At 41.0% G+C, this 23604-nt stretch overlaps 2 protein-coding genes across 2 annotated transcripts; one reads left to right on the forward strand and one right to left on the reverse strand.

Annotated features, from left to right (window-relative positions):
* The first annotated feature begins 595 nt into the window (after positions 1-595).
* On the forward strand, positions 596-10080 carry LOC141614910 (uncharacterized). The gene is made up of 7 exons (XM_074433592.1): positions 596-818; positions 2317-2427; positions 4369-4579; positions 6354-6456; positions 7774-7828; positions 8448-8552; positions 8802-10080. The coding sequence occupies exons 1-3, from the start codon at positions 747-749 to the stop codon at positions 4492-4494; spliced, it is 309 nt and encodes a 102-aa protein (XP_074289693.1). The 5' UTR covers positions 596-746; the 3' UTR covers positions 4495-4579; positions 6354-6456; positions 7774-7828; positions 8448-8552; positions 8802-10080.
* A 2834-nt stretch (positions 10081-12914) lies between these two features.
* On the reverse strand, positions 12915-17006 carry LOC141614923 (fasciclin-like arabinogalactan protein 15). The gene is made up of 3 exons (XM_074433594.1): positions 15475-17006; positions 13630-13746; positions 12915-13097 (listed from the first exon to the last, which is right to left on the reverse strand). The coding sequence occupies exons 1-2, from the start codon at positions 16760-16762 to the stop codon at positions 13679-13681; spliced, it is 1356 nt and encodes a 451-aa protein (XP_074289695.1). The 5' UTR covers positions 16763-17006; the 3' UTR covers positions 12915-13097; positions 13630-13678.
* Between the last annotated feature and the right edge of the window lie 6598 nt (positions 17007-23604).

The following is a 23604-nucleotide window of genomic DNA, read 5'->3' on the forward strand; positions in this document are numbered from 1 at the left end:
TAACAATTTCATTTTCACGTAGCTGCCTCATGTCATCTAGATCACTTCTAGTCATTTCTAGTTTGAGTCGGCTTCGAATTAGGTAATCTCCGATTTAGGTGGTTTGAGTGTCGGACATCAACCAATCAATTATCTTATTCCTTAAACTCTGCCTAAAAAGCACGCACCCTTTCACTACCTAACATATTTGTGTCGACACTATTTTAAAGATACAAACACAAATACTTCCTTCATTCAACTCCACTCTACCTATTTCACTTTTGTACACTATTCACAATTGTTTATTTAATTTCGATTTTCTCTCGATACGTAAGTGGAAATATATTCATGTGGGATCTCGTTTGATTCGTCTTTACGAGTACATTAAAAATATCTAACTTTTATAATTTTTGCAAATACGTAACTAATGATATTTAGCGCGTAAAACACGCGTTGGCAAACGTGAAAAAAGAAAGTGGTAGAGTGGAGTTGAATGGAGGAAGTACACAATAGTCAAAAATATATCTGACACTTGACAAACCGTGTCTAATGACGATCTCAGCCAGGCCTAGGACACCCGTATTCAAAACTAAAAAAAAGTGTGTATTCTTCAATTCTTTCATTTAGAGCGTGACACGAGACAAAAGGCTCAAACATGGTAGAAACTGAAAATGGCGAATCACTCACCACAAGACACTGGGATGAATGAAAAGGGTTTTTGGTACACTCGATTTTCATATCTTGAAAATTACTCAAATTTGTGAAACATGATGCACCTTTGCCTTCTTGGTGTAATGCTGATGTTGAAGCTTTTATTGCCATGGACCTACTCACCTACTGTATTCTCTCATTCTCTCAACCCTTCTGTTTTATTTGATGGCATTTTCTGTTTACTTGATTTGGGTTTAATTGTGATGGCTGGCGGAGCCAGGATTTATAGTTAGGGGGCGAAAGAGTAATGCTATAACGTGAACTAGGTGCGAGCGCCTCTGCTAGCCCCCTTAGCTCCGCCACTGCTTGTGATTGTTGTTTTTCAATGTGGGAAAGTTGTATTTTGTGTTTTGATTCCATTTCTTTTTGCATTTGGGTATGAAAGTTGCGTGCTTTATTGATGTCGAGGGAATTTTGGTTGAAATTTGTGTGTTTTGGCCTTTTGGGTGACTTGTGAATTGTGTGATTGCTGTTTTTCTTGTGGGAGAGTTGTAGTTTGTGTTTTGATTTCATTTTTGTAATGCTTGGGTGCGAAAGTTGCGTGCTTTATTGATGTTGGGGGAATTTAGGCTTGCAATTTGTGCCTTTTTGGCCTTTTGGGTGACTTGTTTTATGATCAATTGTAAAATTTGATGAAGGGAAGCTTGTATTTTGTGCTATATGTTATAGCTCATTGAAAAGGAAGCTAATTGATTGATAAAGGTGGTGATTTTGGAGGAATATTTTTTTTTTTTTGTGAGGTGGTTTTGATGGGTAGTAAGAAAAGGGGATTACTGTTAAGCAAAATCATAGGTGAATAAACGGGATTCGAACACTCTATTAAGTGATCACTGCTGATATTATGGTTTGAGTTTTTTAGGTGAAATGTTGGATGGACTATTTTGATGGATTCCACTAGTTATTGTTGGATAGGGTTTGAATCTTTGATTTGATCCTCTATAGTTCGATTGTTCGAATAAAGGTTTAGTATTGCTGTAAACATGTATCATAAGCATACTCCGTAAATTGTGTGAATTTTGTACATAGAGGTGGGAAACCTACTAGGTAAAATGTTGTCAAATTCAGATGTTATGTAGGACAACCTATAGAATACTCTCATGCTTAGTAGTAACCTGTAATTGTTGAACGACAGGATCGGAAAAATCTGACTATAAGCTATCAAGCAATATTCTTTTGTCTATGAGAAGTCTAATTTTCGGACTACATTTACCCCGTAATGTTGTGAGAATGATAGTTGGTCTATGATTTTATTATTTATGTAGATCGTGTCGTGTTTTTCTCTGAAGTTAGTTAAGTCCTAGAGATACTTTTTATTTCTTAGTTCACTTTCACATTATGTTGTTTGCAGCGAATGTGTTTACCAACCGAGTGTATGAACTACCATTTTGTCTTTTTAACTGCTTTGCTCTTTTTACACATTGCTTGTTTATGGTCATGTGATTGGTATATAAAAAATTTCACCCTAGATGGATCGAAGGAACTAAAACGTACTGTCACCTTGGGTGTCATCTTACACAACTTCCCGATTGATATGGGATTGATACTGTACAGCTATTGGTTTTATTATTTTACAGTACTTATTGAAAGGTAATGAACTTACGACGGTGTCTATTACTTTTCTGCCAGCTGAGAGCTGCTAGGGATGTAGTAAAGTGTACAGCCTTGTTGAAGCCTTGGAGGTGCTGTTGGAGCAGTCTCAACTGCAGGTTGCATGGAAATACCCGAAGAGTCCTCACGGTATGCTTTACATTTCTTCAACTTGGTAGACTCTTGTGTTTGTTGCTTTTTTTACGGATCGATGAGCTGCACGATTCTCTGCCCTCATACTTGTGTAGTTGTGTCTCGTTTAATTATGTTGGCAATCGGTCTTTGTGTAATTGTCTGCGATCGAATCACCCTATCCCCACCAATGTCAGGGTGACAGTGGAATATTTGTCAACTTCTTTTGAAGAAAATTCATACCCTAGCAGGATTACTAATAAGCCTGAGCTAAGCAAAAGCTGGTAGTCTATGTAAATGTCGGTCGAAAATAGAAATGCTGACTAAGAGGCCAATTGTGGTTATAATCTGAATGCTGAATTATGTGACTAAAATCTACATCATAGAAGAAATTTTTTTTAAGGCAAGATGCTGCTAGAGCTAGAGAGGCATTGTGAGGATATTTCGTTTAGGTTTGATAGCCACTCTAAAGGGATCCCTCGGGGATATGTTCTATTTATGTGCAGAATGATTCGTGCAATTTGTCTATTACAGAGTACTGCCTGAGGAGTCGTTTTTCGCTGATTGATCAAATTCGAGTCATTTGTTTGGGTAGAGGATGAGATATTTTGCGATGTAACATTCTTCCTAATTTATCCAACTGCTCTTTATCTTGGTGAGACAATAGAGGTTTTGAACTGGAAATGTGTTCAGTATACGAGATGCTGGAGGATATGCACGGGTTAGCATGATCTAAGGGGTTTAAGAGCTGTACAATCTTATCATCTCTCAATTGAGGTGATTGGGCAAGCAAGAGAGAAAAGTAGAAATAAAACATGCAACGACACTTGTCATATCTTGGATGATAATGTTCTCCTATAGTTATACGATTAGAAGAACAGGTTGCTGCAAGTGTTCAGTGTACGAGGTGCTTAAGCATGAACAGAAGCTAAAATAGGAAGTTTGTCATTATTTTGTATCTAATGTCCGAGGAAAGTATTGACGCATCTGGTTTTGGGATCTGTGATGATGGGTCAACCGTCAGGGTGCTATTCATTATTTCATCGCATCTGTTGTTGGTGCGCCTATGTTACTCTGACTCTCCATTTCTGTGACATACCCGTGTTCAAGATGGCAGTCAAGTATATGTGTATTGAATCCTCTAATCCGACACTTGGCCTAAAAAAGGAGGACTTCCATAGTTGCATGATAAAAATGAGGATGATACTAGTGTTTGATTGTTAGAATCATATCTTAATTTTTTTTTTACTATACTAAGCCTTAATTCTAACTCCGCCTGTGAGTGTTTTCGGGCATTCACTGCCGGTCCCAAGCCCGGATAAAGGAGGAGGGTTGCGGTAGGTTTGTGGCAGCCAGCATAAAAACTTAAGTCACATTTTATGGACATGAATCGGAATTTGAACATCGTTGGGGCGTCCACCCATGGACGGTTCCAAAGGATGATTCATGTCAGCCGACCCCAAATCATTTTGGGATTAAGGCTCTGATGTTGTTGTTGTTGTTGTTGTACTAAGCCTTAATTCTCAAACAACTCTCTCTTTCACCTAACAAAATTTTAAAACTTTACAGAATTAATTATTTTCTTTCAAGAACATATCTTTGTACCTGTATCCTCATTTTACAACGTTCTTTCCATGTCTCAAAGTTTATGTCTTGGTGAGTTGATACTTGAATATGCACCCTGTGTCCACGCCCGTTTTGCAAGTTTGAGTAACTTGGGTTTTTGTCCTGTGTAAAGTTAGTTGCCCTCTTAGCTGTGTCTTCTGGTTTCTTCTCTTCCAGGATAGTTGGCCTTTGGATGTAACCTCATTTTATTGTTCGTTTTGGAAGAATACTATGGAGTGGTTCTGAATCTTCTGATTCTTTTAAAAAGTTCCCAATATGAGTAAAAGGAGACTATGAGAGTGTCATTGAATTTCTTCGTGATTGAAAGTCATGGTCCTGGTACAATCTCTGCAGGTACGGTGCAGCCTTGCAGGAGCAGTGTTCGGATGGACATTTGAAAATGAAGTTGCAAATCACACCTTACAGCTATACTATTACTCACTGGACACCATGGCAGCGCAAACCAAGTTCACGGAATAGTTAGAGACCAAAACCGCGGGTACATCTTAGATAAGCTGCCGTATGACCAGCTCAGCTTAAACTTGTTTCTCGTTCAAAATAAAAGGTACTAGTCCATTTCTGCTCTGACTTTCCAGGTCGCTTTTTGCTTCTTGATTTCATTGAAATGGCAAAGCCAAAAAATGTCTCCCAACATTATTTGTTTTTGTAAATGAGCATGATTTTGTTCTATCCATTACTGGCTTTTTCTTACAAGAATAAAGAGGTAAAATCATTAATATCAATACTTAGGTTTCTTTTTAATCTTTCGAGGATAAATATAATAAATTCTTCCGAGGTGAAACTACAAGTATCAAATTTCGAAAATGTTATTTACCCTGTGATACATGCATACAATCAGAATGCTTTCAAGTGATCCACGATGAAAATTGTGTTACAAGTTGCATCAACCGATTACTATTTGATAATGCAAGTGAGTCATATTGTTTTACAATAACGAGTCTTAACCTCGTCAAATAAAGAACTCATACAATCCTAAAATGTCCAAAAAAATTTACCCTGTTCATTTTAAATTCTTTCTGCACTGATAATTAATTCTCAGCTTCCTATTCTCTGAATGTTGGTTAGCATAGTTGCTGTAAGACTCTTTTTGAAAGAATAGTTGCTGTAATACTTGCAACTTGATGTAATCCTTAATTTATTGGACCTGTAACTTCTTTAAATGCAACCACATTGTGCAATGTGCAATACTGCAATCAACCTTGATGTCACATGGAGCTATATTTGTGATTCAGAATATCGCAAATTATAGAATAAGACCGACCGTCTTATAGTGTAAGAGTGGTCGTTTAACTGGTTAAATATTCATTTATTATATCAATAATAGATAGACGAGTGTTTTTAAGCAAAAGGACTGTGTCGCACTAGAAGACGGTTTTACGCTACTAGCCAACTAAAGGTGGTGATTTTGGAGGAATAATCTCTTTTTTTTGTGAGGTGGTTTTGATGGGTAGTAAGAAAAGGGGATTACTGTTAAGCAAAATCATAGGTGAATAAACGGGATTCGAACACTCTATTAAGTGATCACTGCTGATATTATGGTTTGAGTTTTTTAGGTGAAATGTTGGATGGACTATTTTGATGGATTCCACTAGTTATTGTTGGATAGGGTTTGAATCTTTGATTTGATCCTCTATAGTTCGATTGTTCAAACAAAGGTTTAGTATTTGAGGCTGTAAACATGGATCATAAGCATACTCCGTAAATTGTGTGAATTTTGTACATAGAGGTGGGAAACCTACTAGGTAAAATGTTGTCAAATTCAGATGTTATGTAGGACAACCTATAGAATACTCTCATGCTTAGTAGTCACCTGTAATTGTTGAATGACAGGGTAGGAAAAATCTGACTATAAGCTATCAAGCGATATTCTTTTGTCTATGAGAAGTCTAATTTTCGGACTACATTTACCCCGTAATGCTGTGAGAACGATAGTTGGTCTATGATCTTAGTTATTTATGTATATCGTGTCGTGTTTTTCTCTGCAGTTAGTTAAGTCCTAGAGATACTTTTTATTTCTTAGTTCACTTTCTTTGCAGAATTGCAGTGAATGTGTTTACCAGTCGAGTGTATGAACTACCATTTCGTCTTTTTAACTGCTTTGCTCTTTTTACACATTGTCTATGGTCATGTGATTAGTATATGAAAATTTTCACCCTAGATGGATCGAAGGAACTAAAAGTTACTGTTACCTTGAGTTCAATCTCACACAACTTCCCGATTGATATGGGATAGATACTGTATATCTATTTGTTTTATTATTTTACAGCACACATCGAAAGGTAATGAACTTACGATGGTGTCTATTACTTTTCTGCCAGCTGAGAGCTGCTAGGGATGCAGTGAAGTACAGCCTTGTTGGAGGTGCTGTTGGAGCAGTCTGAACTGCAGGTTTTGCGTGGAAATACTCTCAGTCTCCTCATGGTACGCTTTATTTTTTCTTCAACTTAGTAGGCTCTTGTATTTGTTGCTTTTTTATGGATGGATTATCTGCCCGATTCTCTGCCTTCAGACTGGTGTATTTGTGTTGCGGTTAAGCACTTTGGCAAACGGTCATTGCGTACTTTTCTGTGATAGAAATATTAGAATCATAGAAACCCCCACCCCCGGAATGTCAGGGTGACAGTGCATATTTGTTCAACTTCTTTTGACGAAATATTACATATTCTGACAGGATTACTAATAAGACTTAGCTAAGCAAAACCCAGTAGTCTATTTCAAGCTCGTTTATGATCTGAATGCTGAATAATGTGACCAAAAACTGGATCAAAGTCCTGGAGAAGAATTATAACTTATTTTTATTAAGACACATATGCTGCTAGAGAGGCATTCCTAGAATATTTAGTTTAACTTTGATTGCTACTTTAATGGGATTCCCGGCCTTTACATAGAATTTGATGAAGGAAAGTTTGTATTTTGTGCTATATGTTATAGCTCATTGAAAAGGGAGCTAATTGATTGATACAGGTGGTGATTTTAGAGGAATAATCTATTTTTTTATTTGTTATGAGCAAGGTTACATGGGTCAGGATTCGGTTCGATTCGAATTCGGAGTTCGAGTACGAAGTTCGCTGCCTACAGCGAACTGGGTTCGTTAGAGTGCATAAACCGGGTTTTACAATATAAATTTATATGAAATGTTTTACAAGAACACCAATTTATAGTAAAATTGTCTTCTTCATAGTCCATGTTTTTCAATTATAAGTATAACAAATAAATGATATAGAAGTTAGTGTTGACTAAAATTATTTTGGAAAAAAAATGCAAACGTAAAATTTCGTTTAATAAACAGTTCTATTATAAGATCGTCTTATCGTGTGAAACAGTTCTATTATACAAAATAATAATCTATTTATTATCGTTTAATAAACAACTCTTCAAAGTACATCGTCTTATAGTGTGAAACCGTTCTATATTGTAGTTTGCGTTAAGAAATATAAATGACTTTATTAATGATAAAGGTAGTAACTTGAAAGAATCTTATGGGTAACATAAATCCATATTTACAACAACAAAAAATGAAAAAAAAAAGGAAAATACACTGCAAATCAGAAAAGGCAATTAATTGTTGAATGACAGGGTAGGAAAAATCTGACTAAAACGTACTGTCAACTTGGGTGTCATCTTACACAACTTCCGGATTGATATGGGATTGTTACTGTATAGCTATTGGTTTTATTATTTTACAGCACTTATCGAAAGGCAATGAACTTACGATGGTGTCTAATACTTTTATGCCAGCTGAGAGCTGCTAGGGATGCAGCGAAGTACAGCCTTGTTGGAGGTGCTGTTGGAGGTGATTTTGCTTAACAGTAATCCCCTTTTCTTACTAGGGAAAATGTTGTCAAATTGAGGTGTTATGTAGGACAACCTATAGAATACTCTTATGCTTAGTAGTCACCTGTAATTGTTGAATGACAGGGTAGGAAAAATCTGACTATAAGCTATCAAGCAAGATTCTTTTGTCTACGAGAAGTCTCATTTTCTTACTACATTTACCCCGTAATGTTGTGAGAATGATAGTTGGTCTATGATCTTATTATTTATGTATATCGTGTCGTGTTTTTCTCTGAAGTTAGTTAAGTCCTAGAGATACTTTTTATTTCTTAGTTCACTTTCACTTTATGTTGTTTGCGGCGAATGTGTTTACCAACCGAGTGTATGAACTACCAGTTCGTCTTTTTAACTGCTTTGCTCTTTTTACACATTGCTTGTCTATGGTCATGTGATTGGTATATAAAAAATTTCACCCTAGATGGATCGAAGGAACTAAAACTTACTGTCACCTTGGGTGTCATCTTACACAACTTCCCGATTGATATGGGATTGATACTGTACAGCTATTGGTTTTATTATTTTACAGTACTTATTGAAAGGTAATGAACTTACGACGGTGTCTAATACTTTTCTGCCAGCTGAGAGCTGCTATAGGGATGCAGTGAAGTAAAGCCTTGTTGGAGGTGCTGTTGGAGCAGTCTGAACTGCAGGTTTTGCGTGGAAATACTCTCAGTCTCCTCATGGTACGCTTTATTTTTTCTTCAACTTAGTAGGCTCTTGTATTTGTTGCTTTTTTATGGATAGATGATCTGCCCGATTCTCTGCCTTCAGACTTGTGTATTTGTGTTGTGGTTAAGTACTTTGGCAAACGGTCATTGCGTAATTTTCTGTGAGAGAAATATAGAATCATAGAACCCCCCACCCCCAGAATGTCAGGGTGACAGTGCATATTTGTTCAACTTCTTTTGACGAAATATCACATATTCTGACAGGATTACTAATAAGACTTAGCTAAGCAAAACCCAGAAGTCTATTTCAAGCTCGTTTATGATCTGAATGCTGAATAATGTGAACAAAAACTGGATCAAAGTCCTGGAGAAGAATTATAACTTATTTTTATTAAGACACATATGCTGCTAGAGAGGCATTCCTAGAATATTTAGTTTAACTTTGATTGCTACTCTAATGGGATTCCCTCAGGGATATGTTCTAGTTATCTGAAGAATGACTAGTGCGCTTTGTCTATTATGGAGTAACTTCTTAAGAGTCATTCTTAGTTAATTGATTGAACTCCTGAGTCATTTGTTCCGGTTGAAGGAAGAGGTAATTTTGCAATGTGACATTCTTCCTAGATTATACTATAGAGGTTTTGAATTCGAAATGTGTACGGGTACTGGAGGAAATGCACAGGTTGACATAATTTAAGGGGGTCAAGATCTGTGTAATCTTATGATCTATGAGTCGAGGTGACCGGGCAAGCAAGAGAGAAAAGTAGAAATAAAACATGCAACGACACTTTCTCCTGTACTTATATTATTAGAGGAAGAGGTTGCTTATAAGAGGTGCTTAAGCATGTACAGAAGCCAAAATAGGATGTTCGTCATTGTTTTGTATATCTGAGAAAAGTATTGAAGTACAAGGCTTTGGGATCTCTGATGAAGGATCAGGGTGCTTTTCTTTGCATCTGCTGTAACTCCGACTCCAAATTTCTGTGGACATTTGTCGACATGGCAGTCAGGATATGCGTATGGAATCTTTATCTGACCATTTCCAATTCGACAGTTAGGCCTAGCAAAATGTGGACTTGCATAGTTGCATGATAAAAGTGAGGAGGAAACTAGTACGAGTATATGATTGTTAGACTCATATTTTCGGGGTTTGAAAACCATTTTAAGCTTTAATTCTCAAATAGCTCTCTGTTTCGGCTAACTAAATCTAATATATTACGGTTAAATATTTCTTTCAAAAACGTATCGTTGTACACTAGTCCTGTGTCCTCATTTTACGACATTGTTTCCATGTCTCAAAGTTTGTCTTGGTGAGTCGATACTTGAATATGTACCCTGTGTCCCACACCCGTTTCCCAAGTTTGAGTAACATTGTTTTTTTCCAGCGTAAAGTTCACAATGTGCTTAGACTCTATAAGGTTGTAGAGAGAAAAAGTTTGCTCCTTTCTTAGCTGTATGGTCATCTGATTTCTTCCCCTCTTGAATAGTTGGCATTTGGATGTAACCTCATTTTATTGTTTATTTTGGAAGAATACTATCGCTGATTATTTCAAAAAAATTCACAATATGCGTAAAAGAGTATCATTTCTTCGAGAATGAAAGTCCTGGCGTCCTGATGTACAATCTCTGGCAGGTGCGGTGCTAGCTCTTGGTGCAGGAGCCGTATTCGGATGGACATTTGGACATGAAGTTGCAAATCACGCCTTACAGCTTTACACACTAGACACCATGTCAGCTCAAACCAAGGTCATGGAATGGTGGAAGACCAAAACCGCGGGTACTTCTTAGATTAGCTGCCGTATGACCAGCTCAGCTTAAACTTGTTTCTCGTTCAAAATAAAAGGTACTAGTCCATTTCTGCTTTAACTTTCTAGGTCGCTTTTTGCTTCTTGATTTCATTGATATGGCAAAGCCAAAGAATGTCTTGACATAACTTGTTTTTGTAAATGAGCATGATTTTGTGCTATACATTACTGGGTATTCATTCACACAAGAATAAAGCGGTTAAATTGTTGATATCAATACTTGTGTTTTTTTAATCTTTCAAGGATAAATATAAATAAATTTTTCCCTGAGGTGAAAAATACAGATATCAAATATTGAAGGTGTTCTATACTTATTTACCCTTTATTTTAAGTGTTCCACGATGAAAATTGTGTTACAAATTCCGTCAACCGATCACTATTTGATAACACCAGAAGCGCATGCAATTTAGTGAGCCATCTTGTTTCACAGTAACGAGCCTTAACCTCGTCAAATAAAAAAATCATACAATCCTAAAATGTACAAAAAAAATTACCCTTTTGTTCATTTTAAATTCTTTCTGCACTGATAATTAATTCTCAGCTTCCTATTCTCTGAATGTTGGTTAGCATAGTTGCTGTAAGACTGTTTTTGAAAGAATAGTTGCTGTAAGACTTGCAACTTGTTGTAATCCTGAATTTATTAGACCTGTAACTTCTTTAATGCAACCACATTGTTCAATGTGCAATACTGCAATCAACCTTGATGTCACATGGAGCTATATTTGTGAGATTCAGCATATCACAAATTATAGAATAAGACCGACCGTCTTATAAGGTAAGATTGTAAGACAGCCGTTTAACTGGTTAAATACTCATTTATTATATCAATAATAGATAGACGAGTGTTTTTAAGCAAAAGGACTGTCTCACACTAGAAGACGGTTTTACGCTACTAGCCAACTGAAAAATATGTTTTAATACCTTAATTAGTATGTCCAAGGAGACACTATTAGTAAACAAACAAAACATTTCCTGGAGTTCCTCTGATTCAAAGTACAGTTTTCTTTTGCTGGAGTACTTGGTCGGTGGAGAGAAAAAAAAAAAGCGATTTACGTGCACAGAGGGCGTTGAATTCTATAGAGGCACAATCACCTCACTGGTGAATAACTTGCTCCTAAACAGTAAGTCATGCTTTTTTAAGAGTCGGTCTTATGGTTCGAGTCATTAATAGTAATAGACATTCGGGTCTTCTATAAGATTACGAGAAGTATTTTGAGTCTTTTATGAAACGATCTCACATGTGGAAGTAACTCAAATCTTTATGTATTACGGTTGGGTCTCACATGTGAGATCGAGTTTTGTGTTTACTCGAATTACTCATGTGTGGGATTTTGGAAAGGAAAAAACAGGAATTATGAATTATTATAGGAATCTAAATCTTAGGAAAGACATGAAATTAATGTGAAATATGAATGATAGGTTGTATAGACCAATAGACCATATGATTGAGGAATGACAAGCAGGCAATAACAAGGACAGGCCGTTTAAGGCGCTTATCGCCATTTAATTTGGTCTTGTAATTGCACATGCACTAGGCAACACCTAGTTGTCATTTTGTTCTTGCCTTTTTTTCTCTCCATCTATCTTCTTCATAGGTCTTATGTTAGATTGGTACTCTACATGGTAACATTATCGTAAAACCGTCTCATATCGTAAAACCGTCTCATATGTGGGTTAATTGTTTATGCTTATTCAATTCAGTTATTTAACGCAAAATCTTATTTCAGACGGGCACTTTTCCCGTCTGAAATAAGACCGACAAAATGTTGCCATTTTTTAATAAAATGTAAGCAGTGAATCTATAAAATGTTATCACTAGAGGTGTCACTTTTTACCCTGAAAATAGTGGGGAAAATAATGGTAACATGTTATAGAAAAATACAAACATTTTACTGTCAAATGATAACATGTTGTCCGTCTTATTTCAGACCAAAAGCAATGGTTTGAAGCAAGACGCACTGGTTATTTAATTGGTTAGTGATTGGTACATGTTTTGTTTGAGTTAATAAGTAAAGTTTCTACAATATTATGAGATCGTTTTTCAAAAGACTTGATAAACGACGATAAATACAATGTGTTAGTGAAATAATTCCGATGGTAAAATAGAAAATCAAATAATACGAAGTTTTATCCAAATATATGAACTAATGAATCAAATATGCACTGTTTAATGTTCTGAGAAGGGTTCGAGAAGGGATCCTTTGGGTGCACCGTCGATTGACCACAAATAACATTATACCTCTAGTGGTACAATAGCATCATACAACCAAGTTATATCTTATCGAGCTTATGTGTAATTTTTTATGTTTAAGTGAGTGAATTCAGAAATTTTATGGTATAGCTCGACTTCTTTAAAACAAAACTCGAAAACTTTATTATATAGCTCGGGTTCTAGAGCATACAACTGGGTACAACTGGTTGTATAATCAATTTTTATTGAAATGCAGAACAAGAGGGTTTCCTACTTTGCAAAGTGTTTATTATCATGGAAGGATTGAAGGAGTAGGACAAAGTTCGGTGAATGTAAATGACACATTTGCCCTCCACCAACTCTCTAATTCATCACACAAAATTAATTTCCCACCACCAAAAATATAGCTTAATATTATTCATATACAGCAGTATCCCTCTACTCACCAAAAAATAATTATTAAAAACAAAAAAAAGATAAAAAGGAAAAAAAAAAGTGTATTAACATTTCTCTATTATTGTAGTGATCATTTGAAGCTGTCCATTTCCCCCAAGAATAGTACATCTGCATGGAGATACCAATATTTTTAGAATTTAATTTTATCGGCGAAATAAAAAAAGTAAAGAGAAAAAAGTACACAAAAATACGAGTTTTTATTAGTGGAGAAAAGAATTATCGGCTTTTACATGCATGTAATTTAAACTACCCTTCTATTTAGAGGTCAATGTAGCTCATGTTTCTATGTGAGCGGGTGGAACTGAAACTCGATACTAACCGAGTGTAATCGTGACATGTTTCGATATCCTGCTCTATGCTTAGTATGCAAGGTTTGTTTTAGAAGGTTAGATCTCTTAGCTTGGATCCTTTCCTATGAAGAAATATGTCACCATCTCCACCAACAACTCCCTTAAAAGTGTGAGCACTTCAGAGTTGGGGAAAAGGCAACTTATATATCCTTCAGACCAAAGTAAATGACCCATTATACAATTAATAAAAAATAAATAAATGATTGAAACAGAGGATAATTAAATTAATTTCTTGGAATATCAATATGTGAAAAGGTTGTGAAAAGCCAATGAGGATATAATGTATTAACCTTCTGGTTTCCAGAGATGCCTACTGTCAGCCCGAGAACTCGAATCTGTTCATTGACAAGCGTTGAAGTGCCTTCCCATGGAGCCTAGCATCCAGCACGTCGTTTCGAGTAGTTTTGCTGTTTATCATCACAAAAGTCTATTTAGAAGTTATGAAAACATGTACCAAATACGAAGTAATAGACAATGTTTACCCTGGCACCTAAAAGACTATTGATTTCACCGGCAACGCAACAAATACAAGGGTGATTTTCGACATGACAATCGTGAATCGACACCATTCGATCAATGCAAGATTAGCCTGATCTCAATAACCTTGACTTCGTCATAACCTCAATGTCTCAAAAGCTCCCGACTCTAACTAATACTCGGAACGTGACCAAAATTGCAATTTTCTCAAAAGCTCCCGACTCTAACTAATACTCGGAACGTGACCAAAATTGCAATCTAGTAGAACTACCACGTTATCTGGTCATTTTACTTTATTCAATCATATTCCAATTCCGAAAAAGTAGTTACTCTTCTTCTCCAATCCGACATTGTTTCGAGTTTCGACTAATTCATACCATGACAATATAAATCTAAGGACTACCTAACACTTTTTTTTTGACAACCGTAAAAAATAGTTTTTATACAGATGACATTTGACTCATTTGGTCAAACACACTTATTTTAGTAATATCATAAACTAAGACAACAAAGTTACTACATCGACAAACAACATTGTGTTGATGGCGTACTATTTTAGTAATATCATAAACTAAGACAACAAAGTTACTACATGGACAAACAGCATTGTGTTGATGGCGTACGTCTACCTACTTGTCAGTATCTTACTGCCAATTTTCAGCAATGCAATTACATGTGCAGAAGGTTAAGTAGAACAAACTCTATTCTCCACTATTCGTATACGTGTGACTCAGGTTACATCCCCAAGTAACAGATCATTATACCTCACACACATAACACTGACAAATGATCATTCCATACTACTGTAATTTCACCTAATTTTCAATGCAGTCGTCGTTTCTTAAGACGGATATATCCGTCTTAAGAATAAAACGGGTGATAACTCTCCATTTGCATAGTTCGGAGTTTGGACAAGCTTTTTGCTAGTTCCGAGACATTTGTTTATATCTCATCTATCCCATTTTACCTGTTATAAGTTTAAAACGAATATATCCGTCTTAAACAAAAAATTATGTTCCGAAACTCTGGAAGTGCTTAAAATTAAAAGACAGCAATCAATCCATAATTGAGTTGAACAAACAATTATAGAACCACCACACTATACCCTTCTCATTACACACATTTTCTCATGTCCCTTGTCCATAAAGCAACTCACTTTCTCAAATCACAATTCAACCCATTTTCCATAAACATCCCACAACCTTTTGATCCAAATGCCCATCACTTTTCTCTCTACCAATGTCGAACCAACCCGAAATAATGAATCGAAACTCAACAATAGTACCGTTCGGGTCAAATCATAATCAACCAGTTTTGTCATTCACATGGTGTTTTATTTCAAAGTACAACTGTCAACCCAAACCCGAAATGACTATTCCAAACTCGACTTCAGTTTAGTTCCGATCACTTTAAAATCAACTACTACCATGACAGGGTTAGATTCCAGGTCATGAGTAACATTCCCGTGACTTTACCAGCTAAGCTAGCTGACATCTACGTCTAAGTTGTCTAATTCTAACAACCCGACTAATTAACAAAAAATAACATGACACTAGATTAATCAATCGTAAACACAGAAACTAGACACTATTAAAAATAAAAATAATTAGTAAAAACTGATTAAAAAACAATCAAAAACATAAAATTAAAAGACATACCTCTTCTTTCTTTAGGAACAACTTTAACATGATGAACATTTTTCTTAACCCTATCAACATCATCATTTTTTTCCTCAATAGGGAACAAAACTCCATCAATCCCTTGAACGGATATTCTCCCATCCGTATAAATATCCGGGTCAAACAAATACGCCGACCCGTCACCCGACCCAAACCGAACCGACCCGTCTGCTTCCTCGGCCGCAACCTTATGAGGCAACCTCAACGTATCGTACTTAACCTTTCCGAACCTACGAACAGCATTATACATACTCTCCTCGGTTTGGTACTCAGGAATGACATGGTAATACACTATTTGCTCCGGAGCTCCAGGTTCGGATAACTGGTCCGTAGTCAGCTTCGACATAGCCTCGTCATTCGGGGCTAAAACCGTAATTACGTACCCTTCCGAGACTAGTTTCCCCATCTCGGTTGCGAGCGAGGTGAGGTTAACTAAAATGTCAGCCAGTTCGTTGTAACCGCCGTAATGAAGGAGCGTGTGGATGAAGTCTTTCACCTGAGATTCACCGTCGAAGTGGTGGTGGGGACCGCCTGGCCCCGGAGCTGGAGCCGGGGCCATTGACGGACCATGCGACATTGCCTGATAGATAGACAATGTCGGCTCGGACCCTGGTGGAGGTGGTGGACCCGAGGACAATTTGTTATTATTTTTTCTTTTTACGAGTTTGTTTGTCCTCGGGTCCACCACAGGTGCTCCCTCTGGGAGCACCGCGGAGATAGAGCGGAGGTTGCGTCTGCGGTTAAAGTCCTCTTGGACAGACCGCGGAATCAACACCCGCTCTATCCCGTGAATTACACCGTCCGGCCTAACGACATCGTTAGGCCGGACGACCATCGGTCCGAGTCGACTCATCTCCACCCTGTCCTTCGACAGGGTGGCATGGTGACGGCCACTCGGTAATGTCACCGAGTCGACTTGGCCCGGCAGCACGTGGTAAAGCAGCAACGTCTGCAACGACCTCAAATTCCCGGGCTCAAGTAAAAACCGCTTGAACTCCGCGTCCAAACCCTTCTCCAATGCGTCATTATTCGGAGCGAAAATCGTGATATTCGACTTACCAACAACAAGCTCAAGCTGGTGTAACAGAAGCGCTTTCTCAACTAACTCTGCTAACTCGGTATAATGCGAGTCCAACAGCGCGACCAAAACCGAGTTAGAATTGATTTGACTCGAAGTAGCCGTAGCCGTCAATGCAGAAGAAAAGAAGATATTCGAAAAGAAGATGAAGACGAAGAAGAAGAAGCCATAGATGTGAGGAACACCCATGACTTTTCTACAACTGAGAATAAACTTGTTAGTTTGTAGTAGTTTTTATATTTTTGTTAGTTGGGTGGAGTGTCGGTTGAGGGTGACGTGGCGAGATGTGATTGGTCTGTGACGGTGGAGAAGAAGAGAGGAATGTGAGAATAATGGAGGAAGGAATTGAAGGTATAGACAGTCTGGAAGTGGGGACAATAACAGGGATGAATGAAATGAAATGACTTCGAGCTCGAGCTACTAATAGTTTATCAGGACATATGTTAGAAAAACCGTTTATATATAGATAGTTGACTAATTACTTGGGGATAGAATGTGGTGAGATATGGGTTTGGTAATAATTTGCAAGTGGGTTTTGGGGAGTTTATAGTTGACTAAAATGACTTATGAGTCACGAGGTGAATGAATGTCTTATTTGGGTTGGGTTTAGGTAAGGATTAAAAGAGCGATGTTATGAACAATCTCTTTTATGTTTTATATACTTATCTTTTTTTATTTTAGCTTCTATAGAGTGATGAATTAACGGAATAAGATCACTTTGGGTTCATTTACTCTCGGCTTTATACTACATTATTCCTTTATTTTTAAGGATAAATTTAGAACTCTTAGGTTGCTTTGTGTAATTTTGAGTACGCTTTAATTAAACCTTTGAGTTTAGTTGGGTGATCTTTAGTCGAAGTTGTTTTGAGTTAATTCGGTTTCTAACTATACATTTTTGTTTAAAGATAGCAAGTTAGAATCGTCTTGTGATGTATGGGGTTTTTCTGATTTAGTTTGGTTGAATTTGAAGGCTTTCGGGTAAATTTTAGGTTGTAATTTTTAGGATCGAGTATGATCACGAGTAAGGCCAATTTAGGACGGTGCCCTTCTCGTAGGCCAATGACTCTTGTCGATCGATATAAGGAAACGTATATAATTAAATGGAGCGGTTACCTTTATTAATACGGAGAAAATAATATTGATGGGGCATATTCTGCACCGCTGACCAAGTCAACATATTGAGCAAGGTCAAAGATATCCACAGCAAGTCAACGGCTTAGACAAACCCTAGCCGTCGGACCCATCGGCTGTCACACGGGTCTCGGACGGCAACTTGCCGGGTAGGGGCACATACCCGCGTACTCATATCCAAGAACCCTCGGCGGTGAGTCAACAGGGCCCGCCGGCCTGCCATAGGTCCCTCGACCGAGGGGTAGATCAGTCTTTCCACCTGCTAGCCACTTGGCCACTTGGCCACTACGTGACAAAAGGTGAAAGTCTATAAATACTCCTCAACCTTCATTGAGGAAAGGATCCACAACTTAACCTAAGAAACACTATTCATCTGGTATTATCTTCCTTATCTCTCTACAATATACATTCTGCCAAGTAACAACTTATCCCTTAAGTTTACTGACTTGAGCGTCGGAGTGAGTACGCTTGGCACAAAGCCAAGCCCTCAGTTCGTCCATTGTTGCAGGAGAGGCCGAGAGGAACAATTAAGGAAAGAAGGATTCAACCAAAGACGACATCCTACAAGCTACGAGTGGTAACGAATATCTGCTCTGGAATTACACCCGGAACAATTGGCGCCGTCTGTGGGGAATCGCTACTAGAAGCTAGTCACATTCATTCCCAAACAAAAAAAAACAACAAAAAAAAAACCCACCAAAAAGCTAAGATGTCAAAACAACAAGACGCAGTCGTGACCGACGAAACCGCATTCTACCAAGATGATACCTTCAACAATTCTGGAGTCGTGCAGCCCTCCACCGGCGGAGTAATCCAACCGGAGTTCGGGATGCCGATAATACCAGTGACACGCCATTGCCCGACCAACCAGTCACCATCATGGGACATGTGGTTGACGTAGCAAACCGAAAATGCTCCTGGACCTAATTAGTAATACGCCTGCTCACACTGTCACGCCGACAAGAGCGGCGGAAACCGTCCAGGAGACCAGGGCCCGAAATGTGACTCCGAGAAATTTGAATGGAGCACTAGGAGAAGCTGACCAAGTCAAGTCGCCGGGGGAGCCCAAAGTGGGCGTGGTAGACCTAAGTCCTTCCCGTACTCATGGGAGGACAGCGTCCCCGCAGCGCGAACGAGGCTTACCCCAAAGGAGCCAGAGGAGTCCGACTCAGCAGAGTTGGAGAAGAAGTCCAAGTCGAAGAAGGAGTCCTTCCCGCTACGAGGAGAGGAGCCGGATTAGGAATGCGAGGAGCCGATCGCCACGTGTCGTTCGACACGTGGTCAGACAGCCCCTCAACGCCTACGTCCTAGAAGTCCAGGTGCCAACTAAGCTCAAGTTGCCACCCTTGTCATACAAGGGAGAGAGTGATCCAGCCGACCACGCCGAGGCTTTCGAGTCTTACATGTCGGTATGGGAGCAGCCCAATGAGGTCTGGTGCCGAGTTTTCCCAACAACTTTGCATGGGATGGCTCAAAGTTGGTACAAGGGGCTTCCCGACGGCTCGGTATACTATTACGCCGACCTAAGGGACGCCTTTCTAGCCCAGTACTCTTGCAACAAGAGAAGGGCCGTGGAGACATCGGACCTCCTAACTATCAAACAGGAGGGGGGCGAGTCTCTACGAAGCTATGTGAAGAGGTTCGATGGAAAGGTCCAGCAGATTCGAGAAATTAATCCCGAACTGGCGGCCTTCGCGCTGATGAAGGGCCTCCCAAGGGGAGACTTAAAAAATGAGCTCATCAAGTGCGGAGGCCTGAGCTTGGATGCCGCCAGGAAGATGGCCGACCAGGCCATCAAGGTGGAGGACTATCACAAGACCTGGGTAGGCCCTAGCGAGGCCGAGCACTCAGAAAAGAAGAGCCGCCGGGAGGACAACCCGGATGAAAGACGCCGTGACAACAACGGGTCACGGTCCGATGAAAGACGCCGTGAGAATAATAGGTCACGGTCGGACAAGTCTGCCAGGAAACAGAACTCGGCAGATGCCGGGGGGAGTTCGGGAACGTACTACAGAAAACGGTACGATGATCACACCCCCCAAGTCGTATCGGCCGCCGAGGTCTTCGCTTTGAGCAAGAACGAGGGCCAGAAGTGGGAAAGACCCCCTAGGCCGAGGAGTGACGGTGACACGAGCCAGTACTGTGAGTACCACGGCCACACCGGACACTTAACCAACGACTGCCGACATCTGAAGAATGCCATTGAAGAACTGATCCGGAAGGGGAGCCTCGGCAAATATGTTGCCGGAGGCCAAAAACCAGATGCCGGCGGGTCAAATAGCAAGTCCGTCTTTGAACGGATAGGAGTAATATATGTTGTCATCAGGGGCAACGGGAACGATGGGTCCGCTCATGGGCACAAACGGCACCTGAATGAACCATATCAGGCCATCAACTTTGTGCCCAACACAGCCACCCCCGCTCCCAACATCCCCGATATGACCATCGGGCAGGAGGACTACGAGGGAGTCATCGCTCTTCACAGCGACCCACTTACAGTCCCACCCGGACATAGCCAACCACTTGGTGAAGAGGTGCACGATTGACACGGCGCCTACACGAACATTATATACAGAGAATGCTTTCTCGGCCTCGGTCCCGAGGGTTGAAGATTTGAGCCCCCGCACCAACCCGTTGTACGACTTTTCGGGCCGGTCCGGTACCCCCAGGGTCGGTCAGTTGCGGTGAGGTTCGGCGGGGGAGGTGCGCCAAGAATGTTATGTCCGAATTCGTAGTCATCGACGGCACGTCTCCCTACAACGTTCTCATAGGTCGGGTCACTTTGAGCGAAATCGACGCTGTGATATCCATACGGGCCCTGACATTGATATACGTCTCGGACCGGGGGGAAGCACATAAACTCGTCTCGAAGAACGAGAAGGATCCCGGCGTATGGGAGATACACACTAACGGCCCCTCCACGACGAACAGCTCAGGAGCCGGCATCCTTATCATCAGCCCAAACGGAGACGAGTTTGAGTACGCCTTGAAATTCACCTTCTCGGCCTCGAACAACGAATCCGAATACGAGGCGGTGATAACCGGAGTCGAGCTAGCTAGGGCTGCCGGAGCAGAACACATTGTGTTGATGACAGACTCACTGTTGATTACTAACCAAATCAGAGGGGAGTTTGAGGCTCGGGACGACGGAATGGTAAGGTACCTAGAGAGGGTAAAGGCCGACATAGCGAAATTGAAATCTTTCCAAATCCAATGCATTCCCAGATCCGAGAACAACCGGGCCGACGCTCTCTCCAAACTTGCCAGCTCAACCATCAAGAACGTCAGCCGAACCGTGCTGGTAGATATCAAGAATGCGAAGAGCATCACTGAGACCGTCGGCATGGTGGGCAACATAGAGACCGAGACAACGTGGATGACTCCGATAATGAAGTACAAACTTACAGGTGAATTGCCGGAGGACCGCAATCCCTCGGCCAAAATAAAAAGGATCGCCGCTAGGTACTTGGTGTTCGAAGGGGAAGCGTACGGAAGATCCGTAATAAGACCACTCTTGAAGTGTGTCGGTCCAGCCGACGCAGAACTGATACTGACAGAGATTCACGAAGGCATCTGTGGACACCACATGGGGGCGAGAACACTAGCCCACAAAGCTCTCCGAGCTGGCTACTTCTGGCCCACCATGCTTCAAGATTCAAGAACAAAGACCAAGAAGTGCGAACGGCCATCGGATGCATGCCCCGGTGATACACGCTCCCTCCAGGGACCTACAACCGGTGCTTAGTCCCCTTCCTTTCGCACAGTGGGGGATGAACATGCTAGGGCCGTTCCCAACGGCCTCCGGAGGAAGAAAGTTCTTAATCGTCGCCGTTGATTACTTCACCAAATGGGTTGAAGCGTAGCAGACCCGGCGAAAACCACGGCGGCCGTCGAAAGGTAATCTGGGAAAATGTTATAACTCGCTTCGGGTTACCCCAAGTTATGGTATTTGACCACGGCCGAGAGTTTTGGAGCGACCGATAATGAAGCTGGTTAGAAGAGCTTGGCATCAAGTTTGCGTACTCCTCCGTCCGCCACCCACGAGCAACGGGCGGCGGAGGCGGCCAACAAAATAATCCTCAACGGTTTGAAGAAGACAGTTGAAGACCTTAAGGGAAGGTGTGCCGATGAACTACCCGGCGTCCTGTGGTCCCTTCGGACCACGGAGAAAGAAGCAACGGGGTACACCCCCTTTCACCTAGTCTACGGTTCCGGCGTCCTACCAATTGAAGCGACGGTGCCAACATTGAAACGGCTACCTTTAGCCGGTTGAAAACGAGGAAGGCATGAAAGCCTCCCTAGACACTGGTCGAAGAAAGCCGAGATACAAGACACGCCTCAACTTGGCCGTATATCAAAACCGGATGAAAAGAGCCTACAACCGAATAGTCCACAAAAGGGACTTAAAAGTGGGAGACCTAGTCCTAAGGAAGTCGGCTGCCACCAACAAAGGAAATATTCATGGTAAAGCGACGGCCAACCGGGAGGGTCCCTACAAAGTGGTCGAAGAGATGAGGCCGGTACATACCGGGCCGACGGGACATGGGAGGTGTGCCTTTGATGAGCCATTGGAACACCGATAACTTGAGAAAATACTTTGTATAGCGGCGGAGGTGTCCAAACCCATTGTGGACACCCCAACGCACGATCATAACAAACGAATGAATCACCCAAGTTTTCCATCGAAGTGTTTGTCCCCTCCACAAATTGCCCCCAGGCGGGCACTCAAAGAGAAGAATTGCTATCGAGCCATAACCCCGATTACCTCGGCCTTAGCCGAGAGCGACGGGGATACAATGACCGATACGCTAGAAGAATTGCTATCGAGCCATAACCCCGATTACCTCGGCCTTAGCCGAGAGCGACGGGATACAATGACCGATACGCTAGAAGAATTGCTATCGAGCCATAACCCCGATTACCTCGGCCTTAGCCGAGAGCGACGGGGATACAATGACCGATACGCTAGAAGAATTGCTATCGAGCCATAACTCCGATTACCTCGGCCTTAGCCGAGAGCGACGGGGATACAATGACCGATACGCTAGAAGAATTGCTATCGAGCCATAACCCCGATTACCTCGGCCTTAGCCGAGAGCGACGGGGATACAATGACCGATACGCTAGAAGAATTGATATCGAGCCATAACCCCGATTACCTCGGCCTTAGCCGAGAGCGACGGGGATACAATGACCGATACGCTAGAAGAAATGCTAAAGACGTTACGCAGTTGAGATACGCATTCTAACTGACTCGGCCATGCCGACGGTAAAAACGAAGGCACTCAATTAATAACGCAAGAAGATAAGTAAAGGTTCGTGATCAAAGTCCCGGCCAAGCCGAGGACCAAAAAGATAAAACTTTATTGAAAATAATTGCAAGGAGAGTACAGACGACGGCCGTCCCCTTAAGGATAGCCTAAACTCTACCTACCAAAGCTTTACAAAAAGCTAGGAAACAAAAAAAACAAAAGGTTACAGACTTAGGATTTGAAGCGCCAAAAGATGGCAGGGAGAGAAGGCTCAATAATTGGCCCCCGAACAGCTAAAGCTATCCGAGACGTCGGGTGAGTCTGGTGACGACCGCCCGTCTCCCTATGCCTGTTGCTGCCCTCCATCAGCAGCAGCAGCATCTTCGGTGGCCGGCTCAGAAGAGGGCCCGACATTTTCAAGTGTCTTTAGCCTGTCACCCTCCTTCACCTTTGCATCATAGGCCGCCTTGGCCTCAGCTATCTGAGCCGCCTTCGCCGCCTCCGCCTTCTCTGCAGCCGCTGCCTCCGCAGCATCAGCCATCTCGTCCAGAAGCTGGTCAAATTTATCCCACGGGAAAGAGCCCTCGGGGACGAGTCTTTTGATTGCCTCCCTGGTCGCCTCCTCAGCCTGGTCCCGGAATTAGGCGC

Source organism: Silene latifolia, chromosome 1, assembly GCF_048544455.1.
Source record: "Silene latifolia isolate original U9 population chromosome 1, ASM4854445v1, whole genome shotgun sequence".
NCBI lineage: Eukaryota > Viridiplantae > Streptophyta > Magnoliopsida > Caryophyllales > Caryophyllaceae > Silene > Silene latifolia.

Bases quoted from the DNA above. Each gene is read 5' to 3' on its own strand.
- LOC141614910 (XM_074433592.1), top strand. From the start codon at position 747: ATGATGCACCTTTGCCTTCTTGGTGTAATGCTGATGTTGAAGCTTTTA. The intron at 819-2,316 runs GTATTCTCTCAT...CTTTTCTGCCAG, and splicing joins CATGGACCTACTCACCTACT to CTGAGAGCTGCTAGGGATGT. The intron at 2,428-4,368 runs GTATGCTTTACA...CAATCTCTGCAG, and splicing joins ATACCCGAAGAGTCCTCACG to GTACGGTGCAGCCTTGCAGG.
- LOC141614923 (XM_074433594.1), bottom strand. From the start codon at position 16,762: ATGGGTGTTCCTCACATCTATGGCTTCTTCTTCTTCGTCTTCATCTTC. The intron at 13,747-15,474 runs GTATGTCTTTTA...GATGATAAACAG, and splicing joins TGTTCCTAAAGAAAGAAGAG to CAAAACTACTCGAAACGACG.